The 17,828-nt window shown below is 37.5% G+C and overlaps 1 protein-coding gene across 2 annotated transcripts; it reads right to left on the reverse strand.

Annotated features, from left to right (window-relative positions):
- Positions 1-4,102: 4,102 nt before the first annotated feature.
- Positions 4,103-16,134, reverse strand: LOC126966593 (glycosaminoglycan xylosylkinase homolog). 2 transcript variants are annotated; one of them, XM_050810741.1, is made up of 6 exons: positions 15,544-16,134; positions 15,327-15,464; positions 15,026-15,254; positions 14,519-14,714; positions 7,073-7,273; positions 4,103-4,427 (listed from the first exon to the last, which is right to left on the reverse strand). In XM_050810741.1, exons 1-6 carry the CDS (start codon positions 15,844-15,846, stop codon positions 4,217-4,219), a joined length of 1,278 nt encoding a protein of 425 aa, XP_050666698.1. In that variant the 5' UTR covers positions 15,847-16,134; the 3' UTR covers positions 4,103-4,216. The 2 variants fall into 2 exon arrangements, with proteins under 2 accessions (XP_050666698.1, XP_050666699.1); XM_050810742.1 differs by having other exon boundaries at positions 14,519-14,669; positions 15,544-16,133.
- Positions 16,135-17,828: the final 1,694 nt, after the last annotated feature.

Consider the following 17,828-nt stretch of genomic DNA (forward strand, 5'->3'; position numbering starts at 1 on the left):
CACCATACCAAATTTCATCAAAATCCGTTCAGCCGTTATTTATAGCCTATGACCATTTCAAGGTTATCATCTATCACCATACCAAATTTCATCAAAATCCGTTCAGCCGTTTAGGCGTGAAAGAGGAACAGACAGACAGACAGACAGACAGACAGAGTTACTTTCGCATTTATAATATTAGTATGGATGATTTATTTTATTTGGCACTAATTGGCTAGGCTAATTAGAAGTCCGAAATTAACGTGTATTATGAGATATACCCTGTAATGTTACTCGTTTGCTCACGAGTGACAACTAATCGTTACTAGTAACTAATTTATTATTATGTCACCAGCATGGGAATGCGATTATGAAATATAATAAAATCTTTGTTTCATTAAATTTCATTCAACAATTTTGTTATTTATTTATCAAAATACTTTACATTATAAGCATTCTGATAATTATTTTAACAATTATCACTTAAGTGTATGTAGATTCTAGATATTTATCTACCCTCAAAATCACGAGTACTCCGTGCTACGCGCACGAGAATAATGTTATTACATTCTATTGAATTCATTCCGACAGAAATCAACATATTAACGAGTTAATTATGTTATTGTAATACATATCTATCCATATTTCCAGACTATAATGAAGAACTATTCGCATAATATGAGTTGAACAATAGTAGAAGTTATTAAAACTTTATACCATATAATTATGTTACTACTTTAAACTTGCAGGTAGATTAAAATATGTCTTACCATAATTCCTCCTTTTGTTTTAGTTGAAATAAAGAAAAGCTTACAGTTTATCCTCGTCGCCATTTGTAATGTTCCTCGTTTGCTCACGAGTGAAACAACTAATCTTTACTATGTAGCACTACACCCGGACACGTCCGCACGCAACCAATAACCGATTAGAACTGGCCTTCCGCTTTTTTTTTGCGCCCAAGCAAGGAAATGGGCTACCCTCCGGAATAACGACGGGAGGGAGGTGGTGAATGCTCATGCATACCAACGCAGCCTAAGTCTGCGTTGGTTTTGTGGGACTCACGTGAAACCTAGGTGCCTACCCACTAAACACCACCTGCAGTTGGCTTTGGGCAGGTGCCCTCTAAGCCTACATCGAAGGCGACCTTCTCTTGGGGAGAGAGAGGCGCAAGCTGCACTCCCTATGGAGTTTCCGCTGGGATATTGCACAGAAGTTGCTATCTAATTGGGACTAGTGACATCAGAAGGATGATCACAAACTAGAGGTGAACCTAAATGCGTCTGATTATCCCCGGATGCCAAGAGGCGTTCCAGGTCAGACGTGAGTTTATTAGGGGGATCGGAGAGGGCGTGTCTGGGCCTCCCGACTTGATAACGTGAAGGAGGGGGGGCGGTATAATCCGCTGCCTCCTTGATCAGGGGATTTGGGTGATTGTCTGAGGACTTAAAGAAAGTTTCAGACAAGCACTTTAGGTGTTGTTGGATGGTGGGGAGCTCTAAGTCCCGGTGAAGGTCTGCGTTTCTAATGCACCAGTGGGCATTGACAACCTTACGGCAGAAAATGGATTGGACTGTTTGGAGTTTATCTATAATATTGGGTTTCGCATGAGCGAAAACTGGAGCGGCGTAAGTCATAACCGGTCGAATGCAAACCTTGAAGAGTGTTCGCTTGTTCCTAAAAGACATTTTACTGTGCCTACCTAACATACTGTTTAGGCGGTACAGATAGAAGCGGGCGGTTCCGGTCACCTTCTGGACATGATGCCTGAAGGTGAGTTGGGAGTCGAGGGTCACACCCAAGTACTTGGCTGTGGACCTGAAGGGGATAGGGGAGCCTAATAGATGAATGGGTCGATCCCGGCAGAAGCGTCTGCGCTTAAAATCAAAACGGACTGCGGAGCTTTTATCCGGGTTGACCTCAATACGCCATTTCCTAAACCAGTCACCTAGCTCATTAACTGAGCGTTGGAGCCTGGAGAGGACTGAAGCTATCTGTTGGGACTGGACGTAAAGAGCGGTATCGTCAGCGAAGAGAGAGAGTTGGACTCCATTTCTAGGGATGGGAATATCGTTGGTATACGATATGTATAGAAGTGGTGAGAGCACTGAGCCCTGTGGTACCCCAGCCGTGAGCAGGCGAGGGGAGGAGAGGACACCTTCGTGTCTGAAACGAAAGGTACGTTTGTGAAGATAAGAAGCCACTATGCGGACTAATCGGGATGGGGCCTTCCGCTGTACTGTGCATTCCTAATATAGTACTCAACGTCACACGGTTGATGTGACTGTCGATGTCATAACAGTGACAATGATAGTTAACACATACTCTGTTAAGACTAGATGTCAGTACACTACATACCCCCTTATTCATAATGGTGCGCTAACTTAAAACAGCCGCTAAGGAGTGTTTTTTCTCATTCTGACTTAGGTCAATAGAAGAAGACAGAGTGAGAATTAGCAATGCTTTAAGTTAGCAGACGATTATGAATAAGGGACATAATGTTTAAATGTGTGAATTTGGGTACGCCGGTTTTCATTTCATTCATAATGCGAAACTACTTCTACTATCTTTCTGTCTTCTGTGGGTTTAATATTCAAAATACCAAGGTGCTTATGCCAAGCGTGGCTGACTGTTTATGACTTGTCAATCAAAATCGGTTACAGTCACTAGATTTGCTTGGTGTTTCGACCTTGGTTAGGTATAGGTATATCGCACGCTCTGTACGGTTTTATATTGTGGCTTGGGTTTGACCGTATTCTAGAGCAGGACCGCCAGTCATAGGGACATTTTTCAGATTGCACTGTTCCTGATTGGTAATCCATAACGGCGGATATATTATTATAATATATACCTACGAGCCTTAAGGCATTCTATGCCATACCCAGTGTGGTCGAGACTTCTGACCGTTCGTTAGAGTAACGGCCGTTCCCAATATTCAGTCTATCTCTTACTTGAGAAATCTTAACTATCGTTGACTTTTCTGTCCCGATAAACTTATCGACGGTAACTCACCTTATCCGTGCACGCTGTCTGCCAATGGGACGACGTATAGCTTACCAGCGATATTAAGTTTCTATGGAGATTGCAATTCACGGGTCCCAATATAAGGCGAAAAGAATGACTTATCGGGTATATTGGGACAGCTTCAGATTATTGACAGCTAATTACTGAGAGTAGAATATAGTTATTTATCTCTATCTGTAGATAGTACATTGGGAACGGCCGGGTCTGAGCTTCTGAGTCGGGTGTACCCGATGGGGTACATAAGGGGCCCCTTGCTACGGTTGTTGTTTGTATATTGGATAATTTATACATCTATAGAGTTTCTTGCTGTTAGACAACCGATAAAAACAGGCCAGGTATATTAGTTTCGTGTGAGTGACAAGCTACGTCTTACACTCGCGATTTGTATAACACTTGTGTTATTGAGCGTGAATTGCTCAAAATAGAGGTTAGTTCTATAGTCTATTTTATCGATGTTTTCATAGCTATGCTAGTATATAGTAGCAAGGTCCTTAATCCTCTTTAAATATTTCATTGCAGAATATTATAGGTTACTAGTAGCCTGCCGAGACTTTTTTTAATGAAAATAAGGGATGAGACGAGCAGGACGTTCAGCTGATGGTAATTTATACGCCCTGCCCCTTACAATGCAGTGCCGCTCAGGATTCTTGAAAAACCCAAAAATTCTGAGCGGCATTACAATTGCGCTCGTCGCCTTGAGACATAAGATGTTAAAACTCATTTGCCCAGTAATTTCACTAGCTACGGCGACCTTCAGATCGAAACACAGTAATGTTTACAAATTACTGCTTCACGGCAGAAATAGGCGACGTTGTGAATCGAGATGGCATCCTGTGCAAAGGAGCCTTCCACTGGTAAAGCTTAAGACTACGTCTATTTTTAATTTAATAAGTAATTATATGCACTATGATAACATTTTATTACGGCTTATGCTTTTACGCTTCATTAACCTAGAAAAACGCGTGTAACTTTTTCATAGTATAGGTACAACACTATGCTTCCTCTAAGGCTTGTAACCACACAATAATTTTTTTTCGCGGGAAGCGTGTGATTGACATTAAGTGACATAGAAAACATGTTTTTGATAAAAAAAGACGAACAATAGAGATATATAACATTTAATTAAGAAAAAATACAATATAAATTTTTGATTAGGTACATCTTGCCGAGAAATGAAAATATAGTCTATTAATTACCTACGCTAAATATATATTTTTCAAAATTCACTCATGAATACTTTAGAGCCGCCATGTTTTCCAATGCAGTATTGAACAGTTGCGTATATTTTCATTAGTCTTCTCTCCACTGCTCTATAATGGTTGTCTGTGGCAATTTTATAGCCTTGAAATCCTGATAACAATTTGATTGTTTCAGTAAGACTTCCACCGGATAACATTTCTAAATGTCCCCAAGTTGACTTTGAGAGCCTGAAATATTCAGCTAGACATAATTTGATATATTTCACTACATATTAAAAAGCTCAAAAACTACTTGAATAACTAATGCATATGTTCTCAAGGATGTTTTAGTACTCATTTAATTTGTTTAGTTTTTATATACATTAACGATACGTAGGTCACACTAAAAGTTTTGCGTAACTTAAAACAACAACACGTTATAACCAAAATATTATATCTATTGATTTTCAAAATACTCTTCTTTACATTTTAAGCGTTTTTTCATACGATCGAACCATTTTTTTAAAACAGTTAAGCATGTTTTCTATGTGCTGATTGAACGCTATCACTGCCTTTTCGGAATTGGTAAAAGTGAAATCTCTTATCAAATCTTTGATTTCCTCCCAGACTGCTTTTCAAATCTTTGATTTGATGAGAGGATGATAAGTCGCGGCTTTTTGGTCGTCTTTCGCGAACTTTTTTTTGACACCCTGGGTAAACAAATGGTAGAATACCACTCGGCATTAACACTGTTTTGATCTTCAAGTGGACTTGTGCAGATAGAACCCATAGCTGAGAAAAAAAGGCGATTTTTTTTACCGACTTTTCTCGCCTGCCTCACTTTTGTTGGCCTGTTCTCATTTTCAAACACCCATTCACAAGATTGCTGTTATTTTTCGGGTTCAAAACAATAAATCCACGTTTCTCCTGTAACAATGTCATAAACAGCATTAGAATATCCGTTCTGATCCAACGACAACAAAGTTTCCGAACTTTTCTGAATTTGGCTCATACCCCAATAGTCCTCGAATTGTCTCATAGGTAATCCGCGGGGTTTCTTCAATTAGCCGCTTAACAATAGCCACATTGTTTTCGTTGACGACAGTAGAAGGCCGCTCAAATTCAGAAGACCACCGCCTCACAGTGCTCAAGCAAGGTGCTTCTCTCCCAAAATCATTTTGAAGATGAGCGGTATAGTCTTGCGGAGAGAGAGAGAACTTTCAAAATCATAAAAAATCATCGCTCTAAAATATTTACGACTAAATTCCATTTTCGTTGTGTACGTAGAACTTTGATAAATGATAAAATACAACTGATAAATGATTTCCCGCCAATTGTTTTATTTTATTTCTAAGTAGGTTGGAACATTTCAAAAAATATAACGTTCGAAATTCAAATAGTTCCGAATAGCTAGAAGTGCAAACCTTTTAGTGTGCCCCATGTTTTTGTTGGAGATGTCGGACAAAATAAGCGGTCTGGGAGCTTTCAACAAAAATGCTGTCAAAACCCTTCCGGATATAACAAAATAATGAATGGTGGGACTGTGTATCTTATAAAGGTTTACAGAAAAGTCCCGGATGGCATATTTCTATCTCTTAAGGAATATGATATATCTATTTTTATACAAAAAAATGGGATGTCATAAAGCTGTAATGTAAAAGCTGTTTACACAAATACGATATTAATCCATATCAGTTTTTTACTACATATTATAAAATCATTCAGAAATACGTTTTGTTTCATTTTTTACTCGTTAACTTTGATTAAACATTTCCGATGGCTTTAGTCAAAGATTACACGCTCAGTCTGGCGTCAGTTCAGTCCATCAGTTTAGTCCGGCTAAGACTGATAAAACTTACGTTAGTAATCATTCGTAAAGTGAAGACGACAGTCAAGTGAGTCACCAGATCCTGCCTAGCCATGGATATTTTTATTTATTTATTGAAAAGACCAACAGCATAAATATTACAAATTAGTTTTAAAAATTAGTGTACATATAATAGCCAATTACAGGTCTCTCTATATAAACAAAAATCAACTAATGAGTTTTCAACTTAAATTACTTTAACTTATAAACAAAAAAATCGACTTAAATGAATTTCAACTTAAGGTTATATTTTGAGAAAAAAAAGAGCTTGTGCTATAATAATTATCGCTTTACTGCTAAAGAAACGCGTAAAAAGGAAGCGATGGATGAAAACCTGGCTACAAAAAAAAGAACATTACACGCATCTAAATTTATTAAATGAAATACGACAACAGGATGAAAAGAAGACTTTCAAAATTACTATCGAATGAAAGAAGCCTGCTTGGCACATCTTGCTTCATTCGGGGACGGTGACTGACTGACGAGAGAATGATTCGAGCGGTTACACGATCAGTCTGGCATCAGTCTGCTGTCATTCACAACAGAATGATGAAAAATATTTAAAATATTTAATTTTTGTCATTCTGGACCATCAGTCCGTCAGTCAACCGGTTAGACGATAATTCTCCCGTCATTCTGAGCACACTGATGGACTCAACTGACGCCAGACTGACCTTTGACTTAGAGTACATTATTATCGAATACTTAGATATTTTTTCCTATTGACAGAACAGCGTATGTTGGGTCAGCTATTATGCTAAAATTATAAAACGAAAAAGTATTCTACCGCCTATCTATGCATACCAAGATTTATGATACATAGTGGCCAAGAGATCGCAACATCATATCCCAAAAGGTACTCAGCTTTCAACAGTCATTTTTTCTCGCAATTTTCAACCTATTAGGTTGTGTTAAGTCTAAAATAATAATATTGAGTACTATTTGTACGAATAGAGAATTGATTTTTTTCTGGGCTTTGTGGTCATCGTTTTTTGAAAATAAATATTATAAATATCCTTATACTTACATACAACACTGATAAAGTGGAGCTAATATATCCAGTTCATCAACTGAAGGATTTCCAAGACCCTTTCCATTATCAAGTAGGATTATTTGATCTCCGTACACCTCATATCTATGACGATCTCCATTTTGAATCAGGAAGTCGAATATGGCAACATTAATGAGGTTCAGTAATCTTTTTCTGCTAAGTGTCACCTTAACTTTCCTGAAATTGAGTATAGATTCAATTAAAGCCTTTAATAGTTCCACACTAAAGGTCACACTTGTGAAAACTCGTTCAGGAGAGCACGGACATTTGTGAGCACTTATCATCGGGTCTATTCTATTTGGGTCACTAGGGTTGTCTAAAAATAACTTAATATGAATGTTTAAGCACTACATTTGAATTACTCATACCCTTTTATTAATATATTCTTTTTTTAATTACTTAATTAATTGTCAGAATCATACATGAAGCAGAAGAGGGCATCATCTCGATGAGACCTTTTTTCCCAGAGGCGATCCTAAGAGTCTGAGACTTGAGTACTCAGTTAGCATGACCTGCTGGTTGTTGTCACTGCAGTGCCTTCAGAGCACACTGAACCACAGCAATTCGAGATAAGCATCTGCTTAATATTATTTTCATCTGGGATGCCACTGATCCGCGTCGCAGCCAGTCAACACTGTTTAAAGGCATTGTGTGGTTGTGGTGCGCCAACCAGGCGACATCAGCATAGCTCAGGAGCAAGGTGTCCACAACATCGGCGTACCATGGGGCTCTGGGAGGATTTGAGGAACAGATGGCATTGCTGGCAAAGGGATGTCCTCAACAGGACATACTCTCACCATTTCTATCTAACCTGCAATACTGGTGAGCGGCAACATCGGTAGTATGGTATGTGACGTGACTCGCTCTGCACACTGGCACTGCGCTGGTGCACTAACAATGAATTACTTCATTGTCATTGCCGTTAGCGGCGGAACTAGTAATGTTAACCAACACACATTATTTAGGAATTTATCGACTCCTCAAATTTTAAGACACACAGCTACAATTGTCTACGGAGGTAAAGAACTGGGGGTTAACAAACACTTGTTTACTTAAGTAAGTGAGTAATAACTTATTTAGTCTCTGCAAAGCTTGTATAGTAGCAGAAGACATCAAGCTATGTTATACTTGAATATTCGGAGGTGGCTGAATACAGGGCAGAATACCTTTTTTTTTTTTTGACTAACTCATGTAGGACGTTTACGTTTGAGTGTGTCTGTTGCATCATTTTACATATTATATTGTAATTTGAAATGATTTGTAAATCGATGAACTTAAACGTAAATCTTGATATAAAGAGTGGCAATGAGTTTCTTGCTACTTCTTCTCATTAGCTCAACCCTTTACGAAGTAGCGGTAGATTCAATAAGAAAATTTTTTTTTGACATTCATAGGTGTCATTTCCGTGACCTACGTGAATAAACTGATTTTGGTTCCACGCGAGGTTGAGAGAGGTTGTTGAATTTAGGTTATTTTTTTGTTAACGCTGATCGTGGTGTTTGTGAATCTGAATTTTATGGTTAGTGTTGTTTTGGTGGTGGTATAACTATTTTAGGTAAGTATATGGTATTTTTCTAATTATAAGTGGAAGTGAGTATAACTAAACCTGATGGCAAGAAGATAAGGACACCGGCAGAATCGATCCAATCAATTTATTCGAAACCTGGTTTTGACTCTGACTCTAACCTTAAATACTCTGATGAAGACAAAGGCCCATTCTCTGTATATGTCTCTAAAATTGAGCCAGATCCCGCGTCGGGATACGCATTGAAAATACTTAAATATGCACAATTCCTCCACAAAAATAATATAACCTGTATTAAAGAGGGAGGCATTAAGAAACTTGGCCGCAATAAGATCTCAGTTGATTTTATTTCAGCTGAAAAAGCAAACAAATTCTTAGACTTGGATATTCTAGCATGTAACAAATATTCTGCGTATATTCCGAAATTTCAAATATTTCGTATGGGGGTGGGTCCGCGATATACCTACAGATTGGTCCCTCGAAGAACTTATTCAAGGCATAGTGTTACCAGTAAATTGTGGAGAGGTAATTCGAGCGAGAAGGCTAAATGTTAAGGTTAGGAATGATGGCATTACCACATGGGTACCTTCCAACTCAGTGGTACTAACTTTTTTGGGCCAATCCCTACCCGATAAAGTTTATTGCTACCATGCTTCTCTCCCAGTTTCCCTTTACCAGCTTCCCACGATTCAATGCCGTAACTGCTGCAGATTTGGACATATAGCCAAACAATGCCAATCTCAGCCACGATGTTATAAATGCGCTCAACCTCATTCCGGAGATTCATGCACAACTAATGACTTGTAGGCTTCCTGCTTCCTTTGTCGTGGTGGAAGTCATATGGCCATCGATAGTAAATGCCCCAAACATGCTCGCCAAAATTCGATTAAACTTGTTATGTCACAGGAAAATATAAGTTATTCGGAAGCCTCAACCAGGTTTAATAAACCAAGACGACTTTATTCTGAGGTCTCCAGACCTCATCCCCCCCTGATACTCCTCAAACTTCTCAATTCCAACCGGCGACCTCCACTCCCGGCACTTCTTCAACATCTTACAAGAAGACATTATTACTCCCATCTAAACCTAAACCAGTTTTAGGGAAATCCTATGACCGTCAGGCTCACCAAAATATTATCTCCCCTCCCTCCTCTTCCCAGCCAAACGGCTGTGCCTTGCAGCTATTGCCATCCATAGAATCAACCCCTCTCCCCACTCCAAATGATAATCTTGCTGAACTACTTCTTTGCTCTCTTATTAATATGCTGTCCAAATTCTCGGACGCCTTACCGAACAATGTTTCTGCCCTGGTTGAACAGTTACTTGAAGTCCTTTCCCGCAATAATGGCTCCTATAGGTCTCCAAATTCTCCAATGGAATTGTAGAAGCATTCGCCGTCATAAACATGATTTGTCATATTTGATTAATCGACACAAATTGTCTATCCTTGCCATTTCGGAGACGTGGCTCATGCCTGGGTTCCATTTTAGGATTTCAGGCTTTTCTTGCCTCCGGGATAACAAGGATGATGGTTGGGCAGGTTGTGCACTGCTGATTAATACATGTATGACATTCTCCCAAATTATTGTGCCTATACATCATCCAGGTTTACATGTAGTAGCTGCCAGAGTTGCTAATATATCTTTTATTTCTGTTTATATTCCTCACCCCAATTCTAACATCATTCTCGAACTAAATACTATTCTCTCCTCAATACCTAGCCCCATGGTGGTATTAAGTGATTTTAATTGCCGACAAACCATCTGGGGTTCTCATTTTATTGACCCATCTTCCTCGTTCCTCTTAAATCTTCTTGATGACATAAATTTATGTATCCTCAATGATGGATCTGCCACTCGTAGAGTTTCCCCAGCACAAAATATCAGTGTGCCAGACCTTTCTCTTGCATCTCCTTCTCTAGTCGCCCTCTTATCTTGGCTAGTGCTACCAAGTTCATTGGGTAGTGACCATTTTCCCATTATTATTTTTTATTCCCATCCATCTCCCCCCTTTTCTCCCTCCAAACCTCTCCTCAAATATATCGGCATCAATTTTCATTGCTTATGGACTCAGAAAGTGACTCTTTTACAGAGATAACAACATCTAATTGTCTCCAGATGTATGAGAAGTTCATATCGTCAATTTTACAAGCTGCTAATGCTTCAATTCCCATGAAAAATCCTGACCGAAAATTAACTTCTTCCCCTCCTTGGTGGGATGCTGAATGCTCCGCCATGGTCCGCTCGCGAAAAGAAGCTGAGAAAACATTCTCCACATCTTGTTGCATGGTAGATTTTATTTCCTTTAAACAGATTTCTGCTCGCACATCAAGACTTCATTCCAAAAAGAAATCCCTTGTATGGCGTCAATTCTGTGAATCCTTATCTCCTCGTTCCCCCCTTTCCATGGTTTGGAAAAATATAAAAATGTATCGTAGAGGTTTTGACATGCCGGACATTTCAAACAATGACCCAAACTCTTTTATTAATGACTTCTTTTACCATCTAGCTCCTCCCTACGTCCCTGAATCTGATTGCCTTTTTACCCCCGATCCGATTTCTACCCTTTCCGACTCAGACAAAATGAACGATCCTTTTTCCTTCTCCGAACTAACATCTGTTCTTGATCACCTTCGTGATTCCTCTCCTGGCGCGGATGGTATACCTTATTCCTTCATTTGTAAATCCTCTACCACTAGCAAAAAAGTCCTTCTTAATATTCTCAATTCGTTCTACTCCTCCTGTGTAATCCCGAATTCTTGGAGAACACAAATTATTATGCCCATCCTTAAACCTGGGAAGGACCCATTGGTTGCTTCCTCCTATCGTCCCATTGCTTTGTCGTCAGTTCTGGCCAAAATTATGGAAAATTTGGTAAAAAACAGATTAGAATGGATAATAGAAAATAAAAATCTCCTTTCTAATAGCCAATATGGCTTTAGGAAAGGTAAGGGTACGCTGGAAAACCTAAGCATCCTTACTTCTGAAATTCGTTTAGCATTTTCTAGAAGCGAGCATGTTGTTGGGGTCTTTCTAGATGTCTCAGCGGCATATGACAACGTTCACCTTCCTCTACTTAGGTAGAAAATGCACCAGCAGAGTATTCCTGTTAGGTTGATCAATATCATTTGTAATATGTTAATGGGTCGCTCTATTTCCGTCCGCCATCAAGGAACCCTCCTCCCACCTCGAACTGTCTGGAAGGGCCTCCCACAGGGTTCGGTGTTAAGTCCTATCCTGTATAATATATATACTTCTGACCTAGCCCTTACTGTTAGCCCATTCTGCAAAATTCTTCAATATGCTGATGATATAGCACTATACTCCATCTCATCTTCTTTTAACTAGTCATCATCTTGCTTAAATTCTGCTTTATATTATCTGAATCAATGGCTCTTAGACCACAACCTCACTCTTTCTGTTCCCAAATGTACTGCGGTTATTTTTTCCCGAAAACGCACTATACCGGTCATAAATCTCTCAGTAGGTGATGAATCAGTCCCGTTTAAGGATAATGTTAAATTCCTAGGTCTTTTTCTTGACTCTAAGCTCTCCGGTATTCACCACTTGAAGTACATTGTTAAGGAATGTGAGAGGGGTGTAAACATTATGCGGGCCCTTTCGGGGGTACGCTGGGGTGCCCACCCATTTTGTCAAAAACTTTTATACAATGCTATCGTTCGTAGTCATTTTGATTACGGTAGCTTTCTACTTGAGCCGTGTAGCAAAATAGCCCTGTCCAAATTAGAGAAAATCCAGTCCAAATGCTTACGAATCATAACTGGTGCTATGAAATGTTCTCCCGTCAACGCTCTCCAAGTGGAGTGTGTAGACCCACCTCTTCACCTTCGCCGTCAGTACCTAGCCGATAGATTCCTAACTAACGTAATCCAATTTAGCGCACACCCCTTTCTTGATATTCTGCACTCTTTGTCTCTAACTATTCAAACTTCTTTATATTGGTCTCATAAAGATCCGCCTCCGTTAATTAATTCTTATACTAAATTTAAAGCCTTTCCAGTTCCCATTTACCAATCAGCCTTATGCCCAGTCTTTGAAGTAAAATATCAGTCTCTCATTTTCCAACCTAAAATTTTCTTTGACATTGGAATTACTAAACACTGCCCTGAAGCCAATAGAAAATTTAATTCTATTCTATCTTCTGATTGGTCTGATTGGGTGACGTTGTACACGGACGCATCCAAATTATCCAATAATAGCTGGGTCAGGTCTGCAGTTTGGATCCCTAAGTTCCGTATAATTCTAAATTACAAAAGTCCCCCACAGAATTCCATCTTTACTGGCGAATCAATTGCCCTGTCACAGACGGTGTCATATGTTAAATCACATAAGATCAACAAGGCTTTAATCTTGTCTGACTCATTAAGCTGCTTGTTGGACCTAACAAAAAATCATTTCAAATCTTCAAACAACTTCACAATTAATTTAAGAACAAAGGCATCCCTGTACAGATGTCACATAATGGGAATAGAAGTTGCATTAGCTTGGATACCTAGTCATCTAGGGATAACTGGCAATGAAATTGCAGATTTGTGCGCTAAAGACGCGATTCAGTCTGGAACATTAAAATATATTTACTGTTTTCCTCGAGATCTACGCGCTATGTCTAAACACTTTCTGGCTGATTCATGGAATGCTTTATGGCAAATCACAAAACAAACTAAAGGTAAATTCCATGGTTCTATCCAGCCCTCTAAGCTCTGGTTCTTTCCTCAAAAAAAACAAAATAAAGTTTTACTTCTGTCATCATATGACTTCACTTGGGATTTGTATTTTTGGCCAAGATCCGGGTAAGGGACCATTCTATATGTGAATTGTGTGCCTCAAGGCCACTATTGTGTCCAATAGTGGCCTTGAGGAAGGTACTCTTGAACAAATTTTTTTCTATTGCCCTAAATTGTCAATTCCTTTATATGACCTTCTTCCGAAGGATATCCCTCGCCCCATCAACATCCCTTTTCTTCTTACTTTATGCCCCTTTCATAAAGATTCTTTACAAATTTATCTCCCGCAATAATATTAAATTGTAATTTCTATCCTCCATACTTTCTATGCTTCTATTAGGCACATATTCCCACTTACATTCACACATTTCTCCCTTAAACTTAGATTAGATACTAACAAGGTAGTTTATATTGTTGTGTTATGGGTGTTTATTACTAACCGTACTAACTCTTGTTGCCTATTCTTCAGTTCACAAAAAAACCACAGCTATATCATCCGATCATTTCCTTTTAAATCAGCTCTTTATGTACTTCAATCAGCTAAATTAAAATAAAAAATCTCTCCACCTTGACGTTGGCCGAATCGTCGACATTCAGTCGACGGAGCCAGTTATAAAAAAAAACTGATTTTGATACCTTGGAAGGGCAAAGCCACTACTAGAAGTTAAGGATCTGCTGAGCTTCATGTTAGAATTAGGTTGGCGGGAATAATGCCGCCAAGCCATCACACAAGACAGGTGCACTATAAGACACCAAGTTACCGACAACAACCTGCTAATACCTACTTACTTAGTTCACGACAGTTATAGAGTACGATTTAAAATGAAATTATATGAGTGGGCTCTGAAGTACCTATTTCTTTAAGTTTAAGTAAGTGAAACTTTTCTACCCTATCTGTGCCTACATAAAAAAAAAATATTTTTCCCAAAAAGTTAAAGTAGGTTTTTCCTGTAGCATAAAATAGTCTTATTTCTTATAATGGAATGCCACTATAACAACAATAAGTAATAATCATTTTGTAAAAATTTCAGGTGTCAAATAATTATTGGTGTTTATTGAGATACAGCATTTTATTGCTAGACAGATAGACTGCCAGGTAGCCGAGTCTTAAATAAAAATTAATAAATTCATTTTCTAAGTACACAGTACTTACTTACAAAAATCATTGTCAATTTCCCATTCCATTTTTCGGGAATTGTATGACCTTCTCCAGGGGGATTTATACACTTTCAATTGCTTGTCCAAATAAAGTATTGCGGCACCTTCAAGTTCACCATTATTTTCTGGACACACTGTTTCATTTGCTTTGCAGAAAAAACATTTTCCATAAATACATGAAACTCCATCATCTAAAATTAATTTAAAATCAGATGGAACTACTTCAATAAATAGAACAAATTAGTAAATAACCCCTCAAATTTGGGACATCAAAATCTAGCTTATTTTCTTCCCCTTACTATGTTGTTACCGAGCTTTTCAGCATGCAAGCACTGTAGTATTACAAAAACTTGCTTCGTAGGTATAAATTACATTACTCTGCACTGTCTCTTGACACCAATATTACTTTCACATATTTTATGATAATAATTATGGGTAAGTCAATAATTTAAAGGTTAGGTTAGATCTAATGCAATTGAAATAATGCTATCTACAAACTTACTTTTTTTAAGTATTGTACTTTTTAAACCATTTGTAGCTACAGGCAACACATCTTTATCCATGTGCACTTTTCGTATAACTGAAGGGGGAATCCATTTAAAATTTAATATCATTGCCATATAATATGCAAACACTTCAGAATTATGTCTATCATAGCCCGCATAGATACTGCCTTGTATTGTATGTGATAAATCATATCTCTTTGGCTTGAAATATACTTTCTGGTTTCCCTTAAAGAAAATAGAATTATTAAAATAACAATTCTTAATTTAATAAAATGAAACTGCAGAAATCAAACCTACTTCAATAAGAAACAGAAGTTTTAATTGTGTTCCTTTAGGGGCATTGTCTACAAAAGCTATGTGTGAGGTCTGCAACATTTGTAAAATCTTACCAGCTGCACCATTTTCATGAGGAAATAGTGAGTTATTGTTGGACCACTAGAAAAATATGTAACATAATATATTAGTAGAAAGAATCCTTTGTAACAAATATACCAAGTGTTCATCCAATACTCACACTGGTTGTTTCAAGCCACACTGATGTAGGATTAACATTTTTAGTATTATTAAAAGATGTTATAAGATTTTTTTTAATGACAGCAAACTTGGGGTTCTTATTACGATATTGACTAGGCAAATAGTTCAGGTATTCATAGATATCACCAACAATACTAGATGTCACATCCAATTTGAGACTGGGTATATTGAACTTAGGAGATTTTCTGTCGACTGTGTTGAGAGTGTAGAAGAAATAGATATTTAGAAGTACAAGGGCAAGCAATAATATAGAAAAACCAAAGGCATAATTTAAAGACATCATGTACACTTAGGTAAACATGATAGAAATCCATAACAGAAGAAGAAAATCTATTTAAATACCTAGGTCCTAGTTATTTTAGTCTAAACTTAAAAGTTAAGAGCACAGTAACCTTTGAAAATATATGGTGATTTTCATGTTGGTTTATTTGAGATTCATATAGAAACCCATCAATTAATTAATACCAATTTAGTTTACTATATTGCAAAAGTTTTATACAATATTTATAACATATTATTTATTTATTTATAGAAGATTTAAACGAAGAGGTACCACTTACCAACTTTGTAATACCAAATAAGTACCAACTACCAAATAATAACGGCCATATGCCAATGTCAATTGTCAACTGTCTAAAGTTCTTAAAATTTATTTTGATGGCATGGGATGTATAGTGCCACAAACTTATCTGGCCAAAAGTAGAACTAACGTCGCCATTTTGAAATGTCAATCAGCCTGTTATTCCATGACATTCCCACCATTGATTGTTTGTTCCGTCTGTTTATTTTTCTTTTTGTGGTTTTAATAAGTGAAAAATGCCGAAAGCTTTAAAAAGTGACGCGAGGAACGTTATATTACAAATTGTGAATTATATGAAGGAAGAAAAACGCCTTCAGGCACCAATTATATATATCCTTCGATAAGTTGTATGAACGCGTTGCTGCTGCCACAGGTTAGTGTTGTCAGCTTCTAAAAAAATACCACCACGCACTTTAAATTAAAATACATATTTTTAAATATTATTTATTTACTTTTTGTTATTCCTATTGTAGGTGTCGGGGAGCGATTTGTAAGAAAACTTGTAAATGAAAAAGACCAAGCAGATGAAACTGGAACAAAGATTTCCACTCCAGGAAAAAAAAGGAAAAGGACTAAATACAAAATTGAAGTGGACAATTTTGATCTCGGTGTCATTAGAAGAAAAATTCATGAATTCTACAGCATGCGCAAAGAAATTCCCACATTAGCAAAGTTGTTAAATGTGCTCCAAGAAGACATTGATTTTAAAGGCAGTCGTGAAACACTCTGAAAAATACTCACTAAAATTGGATTTCGTTACAAGAAATCAAAATCTAATCGAAAAGTACTAATTGAACGTAATGACATATCAGCATGGAGAGCTAATTATCTACAAAAAAATTATGAAAATGAATGCGGTGAAAAAAAACCAGTCATATTTTTGGACGAGACTTATATTCATTCGTCTCATACAACTGGACGCTGTTGGCAAAGTGGTGAAGTTGATGGTGTGCTTAATCCAGTCTCGAAAGGAAACAGATCAATTATTGTTCATTCGGGAGGACAAGCTGGCTTTGTGGAGAATGCATTATTAGTTTTTTAATCAAATACAAACAGCGGTGATTATCACGATGAAATGAATAGTACAAATTTCAAAAAAATGGGTGACTGATAGACTTCTACAAAATCTACATCGGCCAACATTAATCATAATGGATAATTCAAATTATAAAAAGGCTGATATGTAAAAATGGCTGTCAGAAAACAATGTTGAATTTAGTGAACATTTCATAAAAACGCAACTCTACGAATTAATCAAAAGGCACAAACCAAAACCTAGTTACGAAATAGATGAATTATTGAAAAGTAATGGACACAGCGTGTTAAGGTTACCGCCATACCATTGCGATTTAAATGCAATCGAAATGATTTGGAGCTCTATGAAAAGAAATGTAGCAGATCAGAATATTGGTAGATCAAATTCTGAAATGCCTACATTGATTGCAGAAGCTTTTGATAAAATAACAGTTACGGAATGGCAAAAGCATTGCAATCATGTAAAAACAATTGAAAACGAGTATCGAAAAAGGGATGGATACTTAGACGAGGCTTTCATTATTAATTTAGGTAGTGATAGTGACAGTGAAAGTAGTGACTCTGATGATGATGAAATGACTTATGAATTAAACAATTCCGGTGATATAAGAATACCTGGAATATCTCCGTTAGAGAACACTCGGCATACA

This window comes from Leptidea sinapis, chromosome 10 (genome assembly GCF_905404315.1).
Source record: "Leptidea sinapis chromosome 10, ilLepSina1.1, whole genome shotgun sequence".
NCBI lineage: Eukaryota > Metazoa > Arthropoda > Insecta > Lepidoptera > Pieridae > Leptidea > Leptidea sinapis.